The sequence below is a fragment of the Cnephaeus nilssonii genome, assembly GCF_951640355.1.
Source record: "Cnephaeus nilssonii genome assembly, chromosome: 4".
NCBI classification, from domain to species: Eukaryota; Metazoa; Chordata; class Mammalia; order Chiroptera; family Vespertilionidae; genus Cnephaeus; species Cnephaeus nilssonii.
In genome coordinates, this window is record NC_137075.1 from 88,681,015 (window position 1) to 88,702,769 (window position 21,755).

Below are 21,755 nucleotides of genomic sequence, written 5' to 3' on the forward strand. Positions count from 1 at the left end.
ATACTTTCCCCCTGCAGTCCCCATCCAACTTTCTCTGACAGACTAGCCTTGACCTTTACTTGTACCCAGCTTCTGCCTCAGTTTCTTTTCTTCCCCACAATGCCTCACTCCTGACCCTTGGCCCAGTATGTTCATGATCTTTCTTTCCCTTGGTCTGATCTCTGTTCCTTCCCCTCACTCCCCATGGGCCCTTTTATCCACCTTCTCACTCACCTGGCTCTGGGCTTTCTTGCTCCTCCCCTCATTCCTCCCCCCTCCTCCCCCCTGCATCTCCAGCTTGGCTCACTTGCCCCACTCTGGGTCTCTATATGGTTTCTGTGCCGTGGGAGGGCCTTGGCCCACTTTGGTTTAGCCTTGTGCCTCCTTGTGCATGGAGCCTCCTCTCTCCTTCTTGAGTCCGCAAATCACTCCTTCCATTGTCAGCTGGCAAATTGGTTTATCCTCCCCCCAACCCGGCTTTCATTACCTTGCCGAAATGAAGCGATATCTCCTCAGTGGAGGCTTCCCGTCCCTGCCGCCGCTGGCATAATAAATGAAGACAAAGTGCCCGCGGCATAGACCATCTCTCCCACCGCACCACCAGCCGCTGCCAGCTTCATTATTCGCTTAAGTTGCCGGAGAGAATTACTTAACCCTGACCCGTGTATTAGGGGCCTGTATTAATGCCGCGACAGGCGCCTCTTACGGCAGAGAACAATTTATTAGTGCCGAAACAGGCTGCTTTTCTCTGTCATTTTTCCAATCTGAGCTTTGAACACACATCATTAAACTTGTCTGACTCTCTCCCCTTCTCCATCATTCCTCTTTCATTTTTTTAAACAGAAAGCACCGTAGAGAATGGAGATTGTTCTGAAAACCTCCAAGTACCTCTCCCTCTCTTTCCTCTCTCTCCCTTTTCTTTTTTTCCTTGGCCTCTTTTTGGTCTTGGTCTCCTTGCTGGTGTCCCTCCTACATTTAGAGTCAGAATGTGGTGGGAGGGAACATGTGGTTCCTGGAAGAGAATCCAGATGTGGGAGGTGGGGGAGAGAGCAATCATAGCTTCCTGTCCCTGAGCCCTGCATCAGTTGCCTCTCCCTCAGAACCCTTTCCCAGAGGCAGCCTCTGCCTCCCTTTGTGCCTCCAGCTGGGGGTCCCTTATTTTGAAAACAGACATTGGGATGCACTCTGGGAGCTAAAGGACCTGGTTATGAGGAAGGACTGGTCAGGTTTCCTATTTGTCATGGGGACTTTTTCATGTCCACATTTGGGAGAGAAGGTTGCGAGGGGTTTGGAAGCACCTAGAGATGGCCCTGCAGGGTCTGAGGTACCTTGAGCAGTGGCTGGCCACAGCCTGGGGAGTTGGCCTTTGAGCTGTGCTGCCACATGGCTCTTCCTGACCAAGACAGACAGTCAGTTTCTAGGTGCTTTTCGTCGCTGGCTTCTTGTGTGGCGTTCTCTCAGCACCTGAGTTCAACCCAAGTCTTGTCTGGCTCCTGGTCTTGGCCCTTTTGGCCTTGCACATGCCCATGTGTCTAACATCACTGCTGCCCAGAGCCACATGGAACCATTCTCTGATGCAGCGCTTGCCACTTCTCCCTGGTGACTATCTCCTACCCTTCATATTGAGGATACATATGGCAACTGACTTAGTTTTTGTTCCCCTGAAAGAGGAGCTTGAGCAGAATTAGGTACAGATCATCTGAGACATGACAACAGGAAGCAGGAGTGAGGGTGGAGAAAGCCAATAAGAGAGTGTGTTATTGAGAGGGCAGTGGGGCTTGATGTCACTAGGCCTCTGAGCCAAGTACAGGATGCTTCCCAGAATGATCTTTCCAGAAAGCCTGGGCTATCTGCCCACAGGCTCCTGTCCCTCATTGGCTGAGGGTTTTTCATCGCTGGCTTCTTGATGAAAAAGAACTCTCCTCTTTCTCTCAGCATCTAAGAAACATTAACTTCTCCCAGGGATATAAACTCTCCCATACTTCTCCATCCAGCTTGTGTGCGGGTGATGGGTACTGCTGAGCATCATCTTCTTGGAGAAGTCCCTAGGGCAGAAAACTGGAGAGAAATGTGAGTCTCCTCTCAAGGTGGGTTTGGTTGGAATGGGTTCACAGAGGCCTGACCAGCACAGCTCTGGCTGAAATCAGAGGTGGTCTTCGAGGGTGTGAGGTGGCACCAACAGCATTCATTCCTGCCACCATCCCACATGCCCACTTCCTCTCACCATCCCTTCACTCCCAGTCCCCCACCCCAGGGCCTCCAGCAGTTCTCAGCCTGACTAGGAGCTACAGACAGATGATGTCACAGTTCAGGCAGGGACATAAACAAGTGAGGCAGGATGGGGAAATAAACAGGAACTGGTGGGGGACTGGCAAATTGGATCGTGGAGACAATCTTGTAAAGACAATGACATGATTTTTAAAACACATGCTATATGACAAACCACCTGTATGGGGGGGCTAGAAAATTTGACCTACAGACTACCAATTTAGCATGAACTTAATGTCTTTAGAGAAGAGTTGACTTTTGCAAAGTTTTCACTCTTTTTTTTTTTTGCATTTTCCCAACTCTAGCTGATGGCTTTGGGGACTGTTTGAAAGTGAGTGCTGGGGAGAGGGGCTGAGGGAGGCAGAAGAGCAGGAAAGCCCATCTACAGGGCCAGTGGCTTCCCCTTCACCCCCCCCCCCCCCCCAGCCCAGTCCTTCCCAAATTCCCAGAGCCTCCAGATCCTCAACCCTCCCTCCCGCTTCGCTCAATAGCTCTTGAAAGTTCTCTAATCACCTCTCTGCTTCCTGCATTAATGAGCCTCTCATCTCACTGATGGCAATCAGAATATTTGCTTATGAAAGGGACACGGTTAATAACACGATTGCTCCCCTCCGCCTTCTTCCTTCCTCGTCTCCCCCCTCCCCTTCCCTCGCCCTCCACACAATTCTCTCAATTAACGATAGGCAGAAATTAATTTTTCCCCTCGATCGAAACAATTGCAGGGAAGCGGATTGCCAGCTTCGCTTCTGATAGAGACTGCTCCCAGCAGAGTGGAGAGAAAGGAGGGGAGATGGAGGAGATACTGCGGCCCTATCTGCAGGCACAGGACAGAGTAATACAAATGTTATCCTTAGAAATGTACTTAAAGAGGATATGTTTATAATTCGGAGGGGATTTTCAGGGGCTCTCCTGCCTTCCCTCCCTCTCCAGGGCACGCCACTGCACTCAGTGCTGTACAGCAGAGCCCAGAGTTTGTTGGGAATGTTGCTCCTGTTGCCTCAGTGAGTGGAGTGGGCCTGGAGTGAGAAGGGAAAACCAGGTTAGCCTGGGGGGTCACTGTCATGGTCCAGGGGCCCAGGGCTTAGGCCACTACTGATGGTGTTCACTCTGTAGCCATATGCCAAGCACCCGACTTCAGATCTGGGTTGGGTGGCTTTTCAGGCGAGGACTTGGCTTATTGGCCACCTTTATCATCCCTTCTGCGCAGGCCTGCACTTTTGGCGTGGGCTTCCCTCCCAGCCCATTCTTCCATCCGGGTGGAGAGGCCGGGGCCAAGATCATATCCTATCAAAAGAGTTTTAAGAACAGATTCTGGAGCCAGACAGCCTGGGTGTGAAACGCAGTTCTGTTGCTTAACAGCTCTGTGATCATAGGCAAGGTACTTAACGTCTCTGTGTCAGTTTCCTCATGCAAAATGGGAATCACACCTACCTCAGGGGGTTGTTGTACTTAGGGTTGTAAGTACTTAGAACAGTATCTGATCGGGAGCAAGTGTTATTTATATATTTGGTTAAAAAAGAAAGAAAGAAAGAAAGAAAGAAAGAAAGAAGCCTATACTCCTGTGGCAGTCAGGGACTTGTTGATGCTTTCATTCACATTTACTGTCCTCTGGTTCTCTGGAGGATCTAAACATTTCAGATTCTGTGGTCTCTACACTGGAGTTGAAAACAACCGTCACATGGGCAGAATTCACCATGAGAGCGGTGTGTGAAGTGCTATGGGATTTCAGGAGGAGGAGGGAGGGAAATTCTGGCTGCACAGGACAATCAGGGTTGGCTTCACAGAGGAGGTGGCATCTGAGCTGAACTTTTAAGAGCAAGTTTGATTTCTATCGGTTGAGTAAGGCTGCTGCAGGGTAGAGGGGACCGAAAGAATGAGAGTATCTAACTGCAATGACACAAGTATCTAACTGCAATGACACAAGGTAGGAGGGGAAATTGGGGAATTGTGTGGGGGAAGGGGATTATAGTCTTTTTTTGTCATCTCCACCCTTCCGTGTTCACCCGCACCGGGTCCCAACTCTCCTCTTTCTCTCAGCATCTAAGAAAGATTAACTTCTCTCGGTGCAACAGAGAAAGTTATCATTAGCAAAGAATTGAGAGTGATTAATGATGCTACCCCTCCCCCCATCGGCCTTATCTGGTGGCGATGAGCTGGACAATGCGGCGGGCTGGGAGGGGGGAAGAGAAGGAGAGAGGGAGAATGGAAAACAATAAATGTTAAAGGCAAGGAAAAGGGGGCGCAGCGCTGTTCCCACTTGTTAGATTGAAGGCTCCTCTCCAGAGGGGGGAAGGCTCCAAATTGCTAATTAGCACCTCTGAAAAGGCCTGTCTCTGATATGCGCGTCGCTGAAAGGCCGCCGTTAATGAAGCCACCGCGAGCCCGCTTCCCTTTGACTGGCCTTCATCCCTCCTCCGGAGCCCGGGGCTGCGGGAACAATGAGGCGGGGAGCGCCGGCTCCCCCAGGCCTCGCCGGGACGGCCCGGGCAGCGCGCGCGGGGAGCGGCGTGGCGCCGGCGAAATGTGGAGGGGGAGATAAGGCCGAGCAGAGGGAAGAGGCTCACTCCCAGGGGCCCAGGGAAAATTTGCAGTTATTATGAAGGAGATGAGGCAGATTAAAAGCCCTGTGTTCGCCGCTTTGCCCCTTTATTTAGTGGCTTCATCTAGGAGATGAAAGAAGTTGGAAATGACTTTCTCTGCTTTGCGCTGCAAGAAGCTTCATGGCACATTTCTTGACTTTATTCCTTCTTTTGTTTCTCGGTTTCTTGCCTTTAACCCCTGAAAGGCCTCGTTGTGCAGCCACAGGCACTGGAGACAGGGAAACAGGACTGGCAGGGCCTCCCCCCGTGGACCACCGGATGCAGGCCTTGGAGGGCTATGGCTGCTGGATGAACTCTGAGGGCACTGGCTGAGCTAGGGAGCGGTGAGCCTGCAGTCCCTGGCAGGCCCCAACAGGAGGCTGGATGACCCATTATCCAGATGGGTGAGAGCAGTGGTTCTCAACCTTTCTAATGCCGCCACCCTTTAATACAGTTCCTCATGTTGTGGTGACCCCCAACCATAAAATTATTTTTGTTGCTACTTCATAACTGTAATTTTGCTACTGTTAATGAATCGTAATGTAAATATCTGTCACGACCCACAGGTTGAGAACCGCTGCTGGAGAGCCTAAGACCATCGGAAAACACAGATATTTACATTACGATTCATTAACAGTAGCAAAATTACAGTTATGAAGTAGCAACGAAAATAATTTTATGGTTGGGGGTCACCACAACATGAGGAACTGGATTAAAAGGTTGTGGCATTAGAAAGGTTGAGAACCACTGGGTTAGAGGCTTGCATAATGCCCTGGGCCTGTTCCCAGAGAGCAGTACTGCATTGTGCACAGGGACTTCACAGCCAAACCACCTGGGTTCAAACCCAAACTCCACCACACATTAGCTGAGACCTCCGGCAAGCACTTCTCTGTGCCTCAGTTTCCTGTCTGTAAAGTGGGGACAATGATGATAATACTAATACCTACTTCACCGGTAGCGTAGACTGATTTCATGACTGTCCCTGACCTTTCATGCCTCTCTGTAGCCACACCCTTTGTTAGTGCCTTTCTGCACTGACTCTGGGCTTGGCCTTGTCACCAGCTTCAGCCATTGGGTCAATTACAAGCTTGATTCGAGCAGAGGCATGAAAAAGTGCCGTGGGTTTCTGTCTTAGAGTGTGCACCTCTGTGAGTACCTCTCTTAGAATACTATCACAGTCATGAGAAAGTAACCAGGGCTGGCCTCTGGTCGTGAGATGCCTATGCCAGCCTGATGGAGCCATGTGGCAGACATGGAGGAGAACCACGTTGTCCCAGACAAATACATACTAGAGCAGCCAGCCTCTAGCTCACTGCAGGTACATGAGCGAGCCCAGCTAAGATCTGCCAGTTCTGGCCCAGATGGGCAGGACTTTCCAGCCAGCTAATGGGCTTGTGAGAAATAATATGTGGATGTTGTTTTAAGCAAAATGTTGGAGTGGCTTATGTAGCATTATTGTGAAATAGGTAATCGATACACAAATTGGTGTCTAGAAGTTTGATGCTGCCAAACCCAAACCAAAACAAGACAAAAACCATCCCTAAGATAGACAGCAATGGCTTTGGGATTGGAAAGCAAGTGGAGGCCAGCATAGATGATAGAGAGACTGCTATAGCAGGTTGGGGAAAATAAAATTCTGTTTTTTAAGCTACTTAGTCTGTGGTACTTTGTTATTGCAGCCCTTGCAAACTAATATACTAACCATATCAATAATCATATTAAATGTAAATATTCTAAACAACCCAGGTCCCTACCTAACCAGAACAGTGCCTACTTGTCCTTTTAATGGATAAATCTCAAGAAGAGCCACATATGAGGAGTTGCATTTGGTCCTAACATAGATCAAACCATCCTAGACTCCCATCCTGACGCCATGGTTGAAAGAGACTTTTGGGTATCTGGGATAAGGTGTGAACATTTTGCATGTGGGAGGGACATGAATAAACATGACAAGAGGGAGGACTGTGGTAAGATGATGCCATTAATGTGCCCTCCAAAAAGATATGTTCAAGTTCTAACCTCCAGGGTCTATGAATGTTAACTTATTTGGAAATTAGAGTCTTTATAGATGGATTAAGATTAAGATGAAGATTACTGGATTAGGATGGTCTCCAATCCAATGGCTTGTGTGCTTACAAGAAGAGAAGAGACAAAGAGATAGCCATACACAGAGGGAAGACTGTCATGTGACGATGGAGGCAGAGATTGGAGTGATGCATCTAAGGCCAAGGAATGCCAAGAACCACCAGAAGCTAGGAGACAAGGATCCTTCCCTAGAGTATTTGGAAGGAGCACAGCACGGCTAACACTGTGATTTTGGGTGTCTAGCCTCCAGAGCTATGAGAGAATACATTTCTGCTATTTAAAAGCCACCCAATTTTTGGTACTTTGTACAGTAGCCGTAGGAAACTAACGCACCACCTCATGGCCCCTGCCCTGACTGTTCCCTCTGCCTGGAATGCTTGTCCCTGAGAAGGTTGGATGGCACATTCCCTCCTTTCTTTGTGGTATTTGCTCAGATGAGCCCTTATCAAGGAGACATATCACAAATAGCAGCAAGTCCCCACACCCAGCACTTCTTTCCCCTTATCCTTCTTTGTTATTCTTCAAAGCATTTCCGCCACCTGACAGTTCGCATATTGATCCATCAATTGTTTGTCTTCCTTCCCTGGGATGAAAGAACCCTGAAGGCAGGGGCTTTTGTCTATGTTGTTCACAGGTGCATCTTCATATCTAGGACATGGTAGGCACTCACTAAATATATCCTGATTAAGTGAATGGATGTGAGTACAGGCAATACCCGCCAAATACCTCCCAAAAGGGGAGGAGAAAGTACAATAAAAAGACATCTGATTTTGGAGTCAGATGCCTAGTTCCAATCACAGTTATTTCATACCAGCTTTGTGACCTTGTTTAACCTCTCTGAGCTTCAGTTTCTTCATCTGTATTAGAACACTAGCACTTAAATTAAAGGATAATTTTGAGGATTAATTAAATGATTTTGTCAATAAGTAATGGCGTATAGAAATCTTTGTATAATCCACTATGTCTAACAATCCTATCTAATAAAGAGGGAATATGCTAATTGACCCTCATGCTATTGCAAAGATGGCGGTGCCCACAGCCAATAAGGAGGGAATATGCTAATTGACTGCCCTGTCCTCAAAGATGGCAGCGCCCACGGCCACAAGATGGCAGTGCCCAGTCCCCTCAGCTCCCCAGCCACCCAGGGGTGGCCCAAGGTTCAGGCAAGCCTCGAATGGCAGCTACCCAGCTGCCCAGGGCCGCCTGAGGCTCAGGTAACCAGGGGCGGCCAAGGCTTGTGCTGTCGGCAGTGGCAGCAGCAGAGGTGTGATGGGGCATCACCTTCCCCTGATCGCCGGGTCGCCTCCTGCCCCTGAGGGCTCCTGGACTGTGAGAGGGGGCAGGCTGGGCTGAGGGACCCCCCCCCTCCAGTGCATGAATTTTCATGTATCGGGCTTCTAGTTAATATATAGCATGTATATATGAATGTATGTTTTGCTATGTGTATTTAATGTGGTAAACACTCACATTCATTTTAGAAGCATTATAATTTAGTGGTTAAGTGCATGGCTCCTAGAGTGGTTAGGGGCAATCAGGCAGGCAGGCAGAGTTGTTAGGGGCGATCAAGCAGGTAGGCGAGTGGTTAGGGGCGATGAGGCAGGCACTCAGGCGAGCAGTTAGGAGCCAGCGGTCCTGGATTGCGAGAGGCAGTCAGACATCCCCCGAGGGGTCCCAGATTTGCAAGAGGGTGCAGGCTGCACAAATTTCGTGCACGAGGCCTCTAGTAAGATTATAATGGAACTAAACTTTCTGTAAGAAATAAAAGGATATGTGATTTAGGAGGAATTTTTTTTCTCTCACGGGATCAGTATCAGTGAAGCTGGGCAATAGGTTCCCTCTCACTCACTGCACCTGTTTTCAGTGCACAGATGACATCCCAATCAGTAGCCACTGACCTGTTTCAGCACAGAGGAGCCTGGTCCCCCAGGGCTACATGTTCAGCCTTCCCAGATCTAACCTGATGGTCTTCAGAGTACCTTGCTGTAAATTGTTGAGGACCTACGATCCTGTACAAGGACACAGGCCTACAGGAGCAACCATAGAAAGTACGAAGTGCCACTGCCATATTAGTAAAAGCTTTCTGTGGTATTGTGGAGCCAGCCTGCCCTGTACTTTGGATATATTTTCAGATTGTAATGATGTAAAACATAGATAAGTTTTATTTCTTCCATCAATTCAATGGAAGAGAACCAATGGAGCCAAAATCAAAGTCAAAAGATTGAGTCCTCAGTTCTTCACCCTCTCCATGTTAGACACCCTCATTTTTTAAAATATATATTTTATTGATTTTTTACAGAGAGGAAGGGAGAGGGAGAGTTAGAAACATCAATGAGAGAGAAACATCGATCAGCTGCCTCCTGCACACCCCCCACTGGGGATGTGCCCACAACCAAGGTCCATGCCCTTGACCGGAATCGAACCCGGGACCTTTCAGTCCGCAGGCTGACGCTCTATCCACGGAGCCAAACCGGTCAGGGCTGACACCCTCATTTTTTAATGAATACCACAAATTTCTTTAATATGACCACTGCTCCAACATGCAATAGTCAAAACCATATGGCCACGATAATCTCCTATATTGATCTCTCCATCTTGATTTCTCATTTCTACTGATCCTCAGGCCACCTTTAACTCCCTCTTGACAGTCACTATTATGGTGATCTACATCTTACCCAGCCAATTTCTCCTGGATATTTCCAATCAATCCAACCCACATCCCTGTTCATGGAGCAGCCTTGACAACTTCAATGTTCTATTTCTGACCCTGTCAAAAGGAAGGAAGGGGAGGGCACGTGGGGCAGTATTTATAAAGTGGACAGTTTTGTACAGTAATATCCTAGGCCTTCACATTCACCCAGTCATTCACCCAGAGCAACTTCCAGTCCTGTAAGCACTATTCATGCTACGTTCCCTATACAGCTGCGCCATTTAAAAAATCTCTTGTGCTGCATCTTTACTGAACTGAATACTGTAAGCAAGTGTAACACAATGGTATTTGTGTATCTAAACATATCTAAGCTCTTTCATGCTTAGATATGTTTAGATACACAAATACCATTGTGTTACACTTGCTTACAGTATTCAGTTCAGTAACATACTGTATAGATACAACCTAGGAGCAATAGGCTATATTATACCTTGGTGTGTAGTAGGCTACACCATCTAGGTTTGTGTAAGTGCACTCTAGGACATTTGCATAATGATGAAATCCCCTAACACCATATTTCTCAGAATGTATCTCCATCATTATACAATGTATAACTGTATTATTTTGTCACCTAACTTAATCTTCTATGCATTTCTGGGACAGTTCCTGGCATATTGGTGCTCCATAAATTCTAATTTCCTTTTCTGGACCCTTCACAAAGTCAGTGTGAGCTGCCCTTTTATTACACTTCCCCATGCTCCCCAACAAATTGCAGCTTTAACAGTCTTGGCTTAGCTACACCATCTGGAAGAGTGGTTGCCTACCCAGACAAGGCCAATGGCAGAGAGCAAGCAAGAGGGAGGGTGGGTGCAAGAATACTGTAGAAGTAGAATCCATGAAGATTGGCATTTCATTAGATAAAAAGGTATAAGGAAGAAGCAGGAACTAAAAATGGCCTTGAAGCTTTTCACCTGAGTGACTTCATAATGGTGGTGAAATTTCCCAAAGGGGGAACAATGGAGAAGGGGCAGATTTCATAGGGACTATGGAATAAATTCAACTTTGTTTCGCCATCTTAACTTGGAGATGCTAGTGGAGTAAACAAGTGGTGATTTCTAGCAGAAAGATGAAAATAAAAGCTGGATATCAAGAAAAGCGGGTGCTTTCAGTGCTGCTAGAGGCAACTGACATCTTGGAAGCTGATATGATTTGTGGGGGAGAACTTCACTTATTCAGAAAAGAGGGCTGGTGGCTGCAGACACCTTTTGAATATTTCCATCTTTCTGTCCTGCGGAAGTCACAGATTCAGCATGTCCAAAGTAGAATCAATCATCTTCCCACAAAACTGTACTTTATCCAGATCGCTTCTTTTCTCCTCTAGCTGTGCAAATGCCACTCTTTTAGTCACTCTGGCTCGAAAGCTCAGTCATCTATGTCTCCTCTCTTAATTCTTTTCATAATAAATTTACCCTATAAACAATTCTGAACGTTCAGACAAACAACAGGTCATAAATATAGTCATTTATAATGGAACTATTTTGGATGGTTTGTAGTGTATCATTCTGGTCACATTCCTAAGCAAATACAGATTTAATTTCCTTTATACATGATTAGAGTCATACTCTACATTTTTAGAGTAACTGTTTTATTAAAGTATAATATTCATATAGAAATGTACACAATAAAAAAGAAATGTACACAATCATAATTTGACAACTTTTCATGTCATTAAAATATTCTCCCATGACAATTTTCAAAAGCTCAAAGGTATTCCATCCCATAGATGTACCATAGTTTAGATAACTAACCACTGTTCTAGGGTTTCTGGCTTTTTTTCCTAATCTTCTCACCTCTCCTTCCACAATGCTGCAAAGATGAATTTACCTGTATTTAACCTGTATTTTGTGCCCATTTCCAATTTTTCCTTAGAATAAAATTCCTAGAGCCTGAATTTCTGGGCCAACAGGCATGTGCATTTTAAAAAATAAACTTTAATTTTAGAGTTGTTTTAGGTTTACAGAAAATTACGAAGGCACTGCACATGGTTCCTATATACCTCATACCCAGTTTCCCCTATTATTAATATCTCTAGCTGTGCAAATTAGTACAGCACATTTGTCACAATTAATGAACCAATATTGAGATATTATTAACTAAAGCCCGTACTTTATCCAGATTTCTTTACTTTTTACCTAATGTCCTTTTTGCTGTTCTACTATCCCACTGAGGATACCACCTTACATTAAGTTGTCACGTTGCCCTAGTCTCCTCTTGGCTGTGACAGTTTCTCAGACTGTCCTTGTCCTCGATGACCTTGGCAATTTTGAGGAATACTGGTCAGGCATTCTGTAGCATGTTCCTCAGTTGGGGTTTGTCTGATTTTCTTTGATCAGGCTGGGGTTATGGGTTTGGAAGGAGATAAAATACCGCTCTCATCATATCTAGTCCACAGACTGTCAACATGATTTATCACTGCTGATGTGAACCTTGATCACCTGGCTGAGGAAGTGTTTTCTCTACCATCAAGTTACTCATTTCCCTCCTGACTGTACTCTTTGGAAGTCACTAGGCACAGCCCACATTTAAGGAGCTGAGAGTTACGCTTCAGGGTGGAGTATCTACATAAATTATTTGGAATTCTTCCGCACTAGCGTTAACTATTCTTTCCATTTGTTAACGTATCCATATCAGTATTCAGATAATTACCTTGTATCGGTATGAACTCATAGATATTTCTTTTACTCTTGAGTTCTAATCCAGTAGTACTTTACTTGTTTTGTTGCTCAAGGCATGTGTATTTTTTTTAACACCCTGAGTAACTCACTGCTAAGCTACCCTGCCAAAGGTTGCACCAACTCAAATGGTTGAAAGGAGGATCCATTTCCCCTTCAACTCCACACACCCTTTATGAAAGTAGGTCAGCAAGCAGGGATGAGGCCTAGGCCCTCTCTAGCGCCCAGTTTCCTGACGAAGATGAGGCCGGCACGGAGACGTCCTTCCCCAGACGGGCACCTCACCCCTTGTCTCGCCCCCGCCCCAACCGCGGCCTCTCCTGGCCCCCAGTAGGGTCTCCAGGCTTTCCCCCACGGCCCCGCCCTACTTGGGGCGGAAGTAGGGGAGACCGCGGGCCGGAAGTGCTGGGCGGGGGCGAGCCCTCCCGCGCAGATAGCTCCTCCCACTCTGTCGTCGCCCCACCCCCTCCGGCCCATACCGGAAATGAGGTCAGAGAGGGAAACCCTAGCGGGGAGACTCGGCCCCCAGAGCGGCGGCCGCTGGAAGTGCCTGCGGCAGCTGGTGAGGGGTCGATGCGGGTCGAGGGGGTCGGGGTCCGGGGGGTGGCGCCAGCGGGGCTCCGGGCTCTGCGCCGTGGCTGAGCGGCCGGAGGCTTTGAGGGGCCGCGGCGGCCGGCGGGAGGAGCGAGGGTGACGGGGCCTTGCTTTTCAGGGCCCATCGCCTCCGTCCGGGGGCGGGGGGGAGTTGAGGGTCGGGCCGTCTCCTGGGCGACGGTCATCACCTCTTCATTCTGGCTCTTTGGGCCGGCGATAGCGTGAGGGCTTGGTGTGCAGGGCCGTGGTCGCCCTAGTCCTCGGGGGCGGGCCGGGGCGTTTGGAGAGCCCTTTGAAACACGCGTGTTTTTTCCCCCTCACATATGTGGCCATGTTGTGACCCCTGATCACGGAGAGAGCCTAGTCACCGGGATTTGCTTTTTCGCAGTTTCTCTCCCGGAGAAGACTGACCCCTGGCCCCTGGCCCCTGGCCCCTGGCCCCTGGTGAGCAAGCCTGAGAAGTTGCCTCTTGCCTTTCCCGCCTCCTCCGCCCCCAACCTCCGCCCCTGCCTCTGCCTCGCTTCTTACTCCTCCCAGTTTCCCGTTATTCCTTTACGTCAATCAGACAGCCTTTCCTCTTCCCGAGGGCTGGCCTGGACCCGAGGGTCCTCTTGGACCGGAGGTGCGGGAGTCCCAGGCTTCTTCTGTCTCCTGCTTTTCGAATTGCAGTTTGGGAGGCAGGAAAGGATTCTGCACAGGCATTCGACTCCTAGTTGTTTGGTAACTTAGTTCTATGATTCTGCACAGGCATTCGACTCCTAGTTGTTTGGTAACTTAGTTCCACGTTAAAGTTTGTCCAGTTCTGCCCGAGTTTTTAAAGCGGTAGTTCTCTATTTGGGAAGTAGACTTAGGCATGCTGTTGTTCCCACTTGTTTACCTGTTTTGGTCCTAGGGACACTTGTTTCCCAAACCCCAGTCAGGGTGTTTCAAACTACTTCTTTTCTAAAGGGAAGTGGTCATGTGTGTGTGTGTGTGTGGCTTTTGACACTTGGAGAAGTTTTGTTTGGTTGGTAGTTTTGGAACTAGATGTCTCCATTGCCCCCACCGAGGTGGCAGGTAAGCCAGCCAACTGTTTTCCTGCCTTTTGAGTTCGTTGGCATTGGGACCACATGAAAAAAGGTTTTAGAAAAGTCCTTTGGAGAATGTGAACTGCATGAACGGAAATATGGCCTGAGAGTGGCGTCACACAGAGATTTAAGCTCTAATTATGGTCTTGAAATACTTTGGTCTTAACAAGGTAGGGAAAAAGTGCCAATTTAATATGTATTTAGTAGGTGTTATACAAATTATATTAGACATTTCCATTTAAAAGGGCATTTTGAAGATTGGTCTTACTACTTTCATTCCTTGAAAGGTTTAAAAAAAAAAAAAAGAAAGAAAGGTTTGCCTCTGAAGTGACCCCTGAAATATGATGTATGATGGTTTGATATGAATGAGTGGAAAAGTAGGAAATTTTGGAAAGCGGTCAGCTACCAATCTTAGAGACTCCACCCATCCCTATCATTTCAGCCTCAGTTATATCCTGTTATTGTGTGATGGTCTAGCATGAAAGCACATAATTAAGATGATCACTTATTTTCTGAAGGATGGGGGAAGAGTTTAAAAGTTGCTAATAATTACAAATTATATGATATACTCTTATAAGATTCTTTACCTGGTAGCTTCCAGATGGTAGTTGGTACCAGAACGGGTATAAACTTAGTCTCTTTTTTCCATTTAGAGTACAAACCTGGTCCACTACAGATTCTTGGATCGATAAAACAGCAAGCAGTTTTCCTTAAAGTCTGTCACTAAGGTTGTCTTTCTATTCTCTTCCACAAGCATTCTTATCAGTGACCTCATACTACACAATATTCCTTCATCTGTGCTTTTGAAGTTGAGTGTTTTTCTGCCCTTGTCTGATGAGATATTCTTTTATCTTTTTGGATCTTATCATTAGATAATTTAGTGACATGTTTAATTGGGGAAAAGGGGGAAAGATTTATTCCCCTGAGTTTGCTAATATTCCCCTTGTCATTTGGTAAATGTGTTTTTGTGCTTAAAAACATGTTGACTTCAGGCATTTAACAGGGGCCAAACACCTATTTTCAGTGGCCAAAGCGGGCGTGGATGGTAGGATTCTAAGAGTAGGCAGATGAAAGGTGACTATTTTCTATGGAAAGGGTGGACTCTGCAGTGACATGATTTGTTTTGTAAAATTTTTCTAAAACAACAGCTCCTATTCAGGCTCTCTTTTTCTTTTTTCTTTTTAAACTTTCTTTTGGCAGATGTGGCCTCATGGATGAGCTGGTACATGACTTAGCCTCAGCCTTGGAGCAGACATCTGAACAGAATAAGCTTGGTGAGCTGTGGGAAGAGATGGCCTTGAGCCCTCGGCAGCAGAGGCGGCAGCTTCGCAAACGGAGAGGCAGGAAGCGCCGTTCAGACTTCACCCACCTGGCAGAGCATACCTGCTGCTACAGTGAGGCCTCTGAGTCCAGTCTGGATGAGGCCGTTAAGGACTGTCGAGAAATGGCCCCGGTCACCAATTTTAGCGACTCTGATGACACAATGGTAGCCAAACGGCATCCAGCTCTCAACACCATTGTTAAGAGTAAGCAACATTCTTGGCATGAATCTGACTCCTTTACTGAAAATGCACCTTGTCGACCGCTCAGGCGCAGGCGGAAGGTGAAGCGAGTGACTTCAGAGGTGGCTGCCAGCCTTCAGCAGAAGCTCAAGGTGTCAGATTGGAGCTATGAGAGAGGGTGTAGGTTCAAGTCTGCTAAGAAGCAGCGTCTGTCACGCTGGAAGGAGAATACTCCCTGGACATCATCAGGCCACGGATTGTGTGAATCAGCAGAAACTAGGACTTTTCTCAACAAAACAGGAAGGAAAGAAAGGATGGAGTGTGAAGCAGATGAACAAAAACAGGGCTCTGATGAGAACATGTCAGAATGGTGAGATCTCTTATTTAGTGAAAGATTTTTCCTGATTAATTTGACCCAAAGTACAAATGTACAGTCTTGATGAATTTAACTTTCTGTCCAATCACCTTCTATAATATTGACTTTGTAGCTCTCCTTTAACCAATTAGCCAGTGTTTATCTCTAGTTTTTATTTATTTTTATTGATTTTAGAGGGACTAAGGGAGAGAGAGAGAGAGAGAGACCATAATGTGAGAGAGAAACATTGATTGGTTGTCTCTTGCACATGCCCCGACCAGGGATCGAACCTGCAGCCTGGTATGTGCCCTGACTGGGAGTTGAACCCATCACCTTCTGATGCACAGGACTATATTCCAGCCAACTGAGCCACACTGGCCAGGGCTATCTCTTGTTTTGTTTTTAATCCTCACCGGAGGAATTTCTTTCCCTTTTATCTCTAGAGAGAGAGAGAGTGGAAGGGAGGGAGAAGGATAGAAAGAGAGAGAGACAGAGGACAGAGAGAAAGAGAGAGAGAGAGAGAGAGAGAGAGGCAACTATGTAAGAGAGACACATTGATTGGCTGCCTCCGACCAGGGGTGAGGTATTGCACATAGATTGGCTGCCCCCGACCAGGGGTGGGGTATTGAACCTGCAACCAACAGAAGCATGTGACCTTGACTGGGAATCCAACTGGCGACCCTTCAGTCTGCAGGGCGACACTCTAACTACTGAGCAAAATCAGCCAGTTAAAGAACATTCATGATTCTATTTCCCTCTGTCAAGAAGGCTATACTGTAATGGAAACACATTTGTTTCTAAAAATGGTTTAAAATGTGTGCCTCAAATGCATAACCAGAATTTTATTTTAAAGACAGTTTGCTGCTGTTTATGCCATGTAGTTCATACATGGGTATTGTTCTTTAGAATCAGGGTCTCAGCAGAGGTTGGTGTGTATGTGTGTGTGTATTATAAATGCTGGTGCCACGCACATGGAGTTTGTAAATGTTCCTGGTACTGCCTTTACCCATTAAGAATCATGGCTTTAGATATGTTTGGGCTATAATTGTGTTCTCTGCTGCTTACAGTTTGACTATATTGAGTTTATTTTTTATGGCTCATATTCAAGTTGTCCAAACACATCGTAGGCTTTGAAAATAACAGTACTAAGTCCCATTAGTCTTATGTCAGATGTCATTGAACCAGAAAAATTTGTATGTATTGGGTGCATATTTATAATGTCAGTATAGTTTTTATTTTTTACCTCTCAGTTAGATAGTCCTAGGAACAATGAAACTACCCAGCTTGATACTTTAATATTGTCATTATTAATATTAATGTGCGATATCTGTTTCTCAGTGGGTGAGATGCTGTTGGTGTTTTGGATGGGGTAGTTCTTTGTGGTGAGGGATTGTCCCATGCCTTGCAGGATATTTGGCATTTTTGCTTTGTTTCCATCCACCTGCCCACTTCATATTATCAAACCAAATGCTTCTATGGGTGTTCCCTAGGTGGGTTGAATAGTCTCAATTGAGAACCATTGTATTCTATTTTGATATTAGTTAGCATTTATGAAACACTAACTCTGTGCCAGGCACTGTACTATTATGCATAACATATATTCTTACTTAATGCTCACAACTTCACTATTTGTATTTTATAGAAGAGGAAATGGAGGTTAAGCATGGTTAGATAATTTGCCCAAAGGTGGCAAAACTGGAAGTCAAACCTGATTCCTAAGTTCATACTTAACCACCATGTTTCCTACCTTTTGACTTTGCCTTTTCCATGGCTCTTTTTTCTCTCATCTTAACTTCTATAACCTAAGGATGTATGGCCTTTCTTAGGACTTTGCTTCTTTTGAAATTTGTCTGAAAAACAAAGACATAAATCTTGGGACCTCTGAGGTGAGGCTGTGTGAGTAACAGGAAAAGCTTTGTAGGTCTGTATGCCTGTACCTTTACTGGATGGTTTTTAATCCAGCTGCACAATTAGGTAGGCTTATGATTTGGCTTTTTAAATTTTCCTCTAATGTATATTCCAAGGTCTATTTACCCAATTTATATATAAATTTTGGGTTATAAAGATTCCCCCTCCCCCATCATGCTATTTTTAATTAAACAAGAAATACTTAGTCAACTTGTAGCTTTTCACAATGTTGAAAATCTCAATTGAGGTGGTCCAGTTTGTTTCAATATTGAGCATACATACCAAATAGTAATCTTACTGTTGAGAATGGTGATTTTAAAAATAGCCCTTTGGGATGATAGCTTGTGTATATTTCTTCCCCAGAATTTCTTATTAAACTATGACATAATTGTGTGTGTGAGGGAGACTGTTAACTCTCTCTACTCTAAGATAGCCGATGTATGATTCTAAATGTAGAGCCTATAATCTAGCAGTGAGGTACTTTGGTTTTTCTGATTCCTTCTTACCCCATCTATTGCTCATACAGTCAGGTGGTGAGAATATACATTCTAGTTATCCGAGAGCCTGGATAAATTGAAATCGGCAGCAAGTCTTTCGGAATTTCTTACTCTTTTCAAATTGAGGAGACCTTGTTTCCCCCTTTGGTCTATCTCCCTGGTTCATGACTTTAGAGTTTTTTCAGTGATGTGGATGCCAAAGTCTTTGCAGCTAGCCAACTATGGGGGGGAATAATGGGTGGAATAGTAGCAGAAATAGAAAAAAAATTCTTTAGAATCTGATTATTTAGAGCCCTAAATTTGCTTTGATTATGTTGAGTCATCTGTAGTTATAAACAGAAGTGTTTGTATTTATTCCCCCTAAATCTACTCTGAGGGGAAAGGGGAAATTTTTACTCTCACTGCATATTATGTTCAGCCTCTCAATAGTAAAGTGGAAATAAAAACTTCTGCCCTCAATTATTAAGCACACCTTATAAACAGGAGTAGCATTAGAGTGTGCTTAAGTAGATAATAGTGTATGATTTGGATATTGTACCGTCTTGTTGAGTTGATTCTGTCAAAATGTTCTTAGTTTTTCTGCATTAAAAGAGATACTTCCAAGAATCCTCTTGGTTACTCTTTTCTTTTTTTAATATATTTTATTGTTTTTTTTACAGAGAGGAAGGGAGAGGGATAGAGAGCTAGAAACATCGATGAGAGAGAAACATCGACCAGCTGCCTCCTCACACCCCCTATCGGGGATGTGCCCGCAACCAATGTACATGCCCTTGACCGGAATCGAACCTGGGACCTTTCAGTCCGCAGGCCGACACTCTATCCACTGAGCCAAACTGGTTTCGGCTTGGTTACTCTTTTCATAAATTTATTTGGATGTGCTAATTTATTCACAGATCAAAGTGTAGAACTTTACTTTTTATCAGTTGTATTGAGGTTTGTCAGATTGTATATGATCCAACTTGTAAAATTATTAGGATGAATTGATCATTTAGCTTAGCCTAGACTCAATGGATAGGAAGAGTTCTTATAAAAGTCATGCATTACGTGTTTTAGGATCAAAACCGTATGTCTCCATCAGAGAGCTTTATTTCTAATTTCCTTAAGTTCACCGGTAACTAAACTTGGAGTCCTTTTAAGTGTAACCAAGAATTCTTTTTGCTTTTTCTCTTTCTGTTCTTCAAGTCTACACCAGCCAGTCCCTTGAGATCTGAAGAACTAAAAGTGGTTGTGATGTAATAGCTTTCTTATGCCTGCAAAAAGATCAGTTATTATTTTATTATTTTTCTGTGCATGTGTGTTCCATTCTAAAATGGAACAACTCTTTTGTAAAGTTACTTTCTACTGATTTTTATTCAAATTGCCTATAAAGCAGTTATTAATTAGGTGATTTATAGCCTAATTTTGCTCTATTCTCTCCTAACACATCATTCATCTGTTCTCTTTGAATATAGCTTAACTTCTTTTCTTTCATAAATGAGTTGGTTTGGTGATGGCCTGAGGTTGCAGTTAGGAGCCTTCCTCTGATGATATATTAGAGGCTGATCTCACAGGAAAGAAAATACTCCTTTCTCTTGGAAGGCAAGTGACAGAGATAGAGTGCTAAACCTTCCCCCCCTTCTCCAGCCCGAGCTGACCTTCTGCGGCCCCTTGGTGCCTCTTGTTTTCTTATTTTTATAGAAAATCAATATCCCTTCTGACACAAACAATAGCTCAGAAGCAAGAATAAATGGCAGAAAGCTGAGATCTCTGTCTATCACCTCTCACTTTAACTCCCCCAAACTCTTTAATTATGAGCGGGCTTTGCTCCAGGTGTTTGCGACAGTGAAATTGCTAAATGAGGACCATTTTAACCAAAGATTGGGTGATCAATATCACTCTATAGCAGTAGCTTGTTGGATCAATAACATTCATTATTTCATGGTTAAGGTAAGTAGCCTCCTTTGCGAGTGGAGGTCATTAATCAGGGGTTTCTGGAGCTGTAGAAAAGAATATATGTAGGTTGAGGATGTTCTGTTTTCTATTCTGTAAATAGGGATGCTGACCAACAGTATATTACCATTGTTGTAAATGATACTTTTGCATTTGAGAGTATTGAATAGCTAGCATAGTGTTCTTATGTAGATTTAGCAAAAGTTCTGTTAGTACATCCTTAGGAACAACTAAAATAGACAACTTGGGAGGTGAATCTGATACTATTGTATTTGAGGATCTGTCTCTTGAAAGAAATGTCTACCTCTTGAAAGAAATGCCGGAATTATTCTGTGTGGTTCCAGAGGAAGGAACTTGGACTCATAGATAGAAAGTATAGAGAATTAAGTGTTGCCTCAGTATAGATATAACATTCTGAAAATTAGAACTTTGTAAAAATGAAGTGAATTGTTTCACTAGGTAATGAGTTCTGGATCACTGGAGGGATTCAAGCCTGGGGTTGGTGACCAATTACTGTGTTATTGTGAAGTTGGAGAGTTTGAACTGAATGACCTCTAAAGCCCCTGCAAAACTGAGAGTCTATAATTCTTTTCAGTCACAACCTCCTTCCCATCACTGTAGCTTCATTTTTAAATAAAGCACCTGATAAGCAGCCTCCACTGCCCACTAAGATACTTACAAAGGCATAAAACATTGCACACACATGTCATCAGAAACGAGGACTGACAGTTGGCCTTTTGCCAAGATTTCCCCAAACTACAAGGTTGATAGAGCTATACTGGAGAGGCAGTTGGAAGCCCTCCTCAGCAGTGCTGAGCCTTCCCTGCAGGTGGACAGCGAGGCCCTGCATCCTTTCTCTGTAGTCAGCTCTTGGTTCAGAAAAGCAAGGCTTATTTTGATCAGAAAATTGAGCAGCTGCTGTTTGAGCCAGCATGTTGTTCCATCCTTTACTTTCTGATCACTATCTTTCATTTTCTATTTGGAGGCTGTAACTCCCAGAATATACTTGGATAAGGAATCTTAGTGTTTTCTGTGTATATATCTGTGTTTGAGGGTAAGGAGGAAGTAGTCACAGCATGTTGAGTCCCAGGAAATAGAGTCTCCAAAAATAAAGTTTACTGTTGGCATCGGCAGAGACGGAAAAAGCACTCATGATAGAGCATTCTGAGAATTGTAGTGTTTTCTATGCCTTCATTTATTGCAGACTCCTAAAATGGAGTCAGAATCAGGCAGGGAGTGTTAGAAGATCCTGTCTTAGTCCAACATTAGCCATCTGAGATAAAAGCCCACCAGTGACACTGGGAATTAGACTAGGGGCTCTGCACATCCTCTTGGCCAATTGTAGAGGTGAGAAGAGCATGTTACTACCCATAACCAAAGGAGTACAGAATGGGAAGATAATTTACAGACCCTTTCTGTTGGCAAATACCACATTCTAGGTAAACCAATCTGAACAAGAGGTCTTTGAACAAGTTCTGCAGAATAAAGAAAAGAGGTCATCCTTCAAGTTCAGAGGAAGATCACATCTTTGAAAATGATTGCCAGTGGAAAGCAGGAGAGCATTTTTGAAAATCTTCATTAGGATGCAAAGAGGTATAATCACTTTGGAACAG

The 21,755-nt window shown here is 44.9% G+C and overlaps 1 protein-coding gene and 1 pseudogene across 4 annotated transcripts in view; both read left to right on the plus strand.

Annotated features, from left to right (window-relative positions):
- LOC307098124 (large ribosomal subunit protein eL21-like) overlaps positions 1-21,755 on the plus strand; it is a 77,375-nt pseudogene that overhangs the window by 11,180 nt on the left and 44,440 nt on the right. The gene's annotated exons all lie outside the window — the stretch shown is intronic.
- GPATCH2L (G-patch domain containing 2 like) overlaps positions 12,770-21,755 on the plus strand; it is a 58,488-nt gene continuing 49,502 nt past the window's right edge. For 2 of the 3 annotated variants that reach the window (XM_079768661.1, XM_079768659.1), the window contains exons 1-2: positions 12,770-12,852; positions 15,152-15,823. In XM_079768661.1, the coding sequence (XP_079624787.1) occupies positions 15,162-15,823 (662 nt within the window). In that variant the 5' untranslated portion in view covers positions 12,770-12,852; positions 15,152-15,161. Of the gene's footprint in view, positions 12,853-13,272; positions 13,329-15,151; positions 15,824-21,755 lie in introns of all 3 variants that reach the window. The other variant, XM_079768660.1, reaches the window with a different exon arrangement.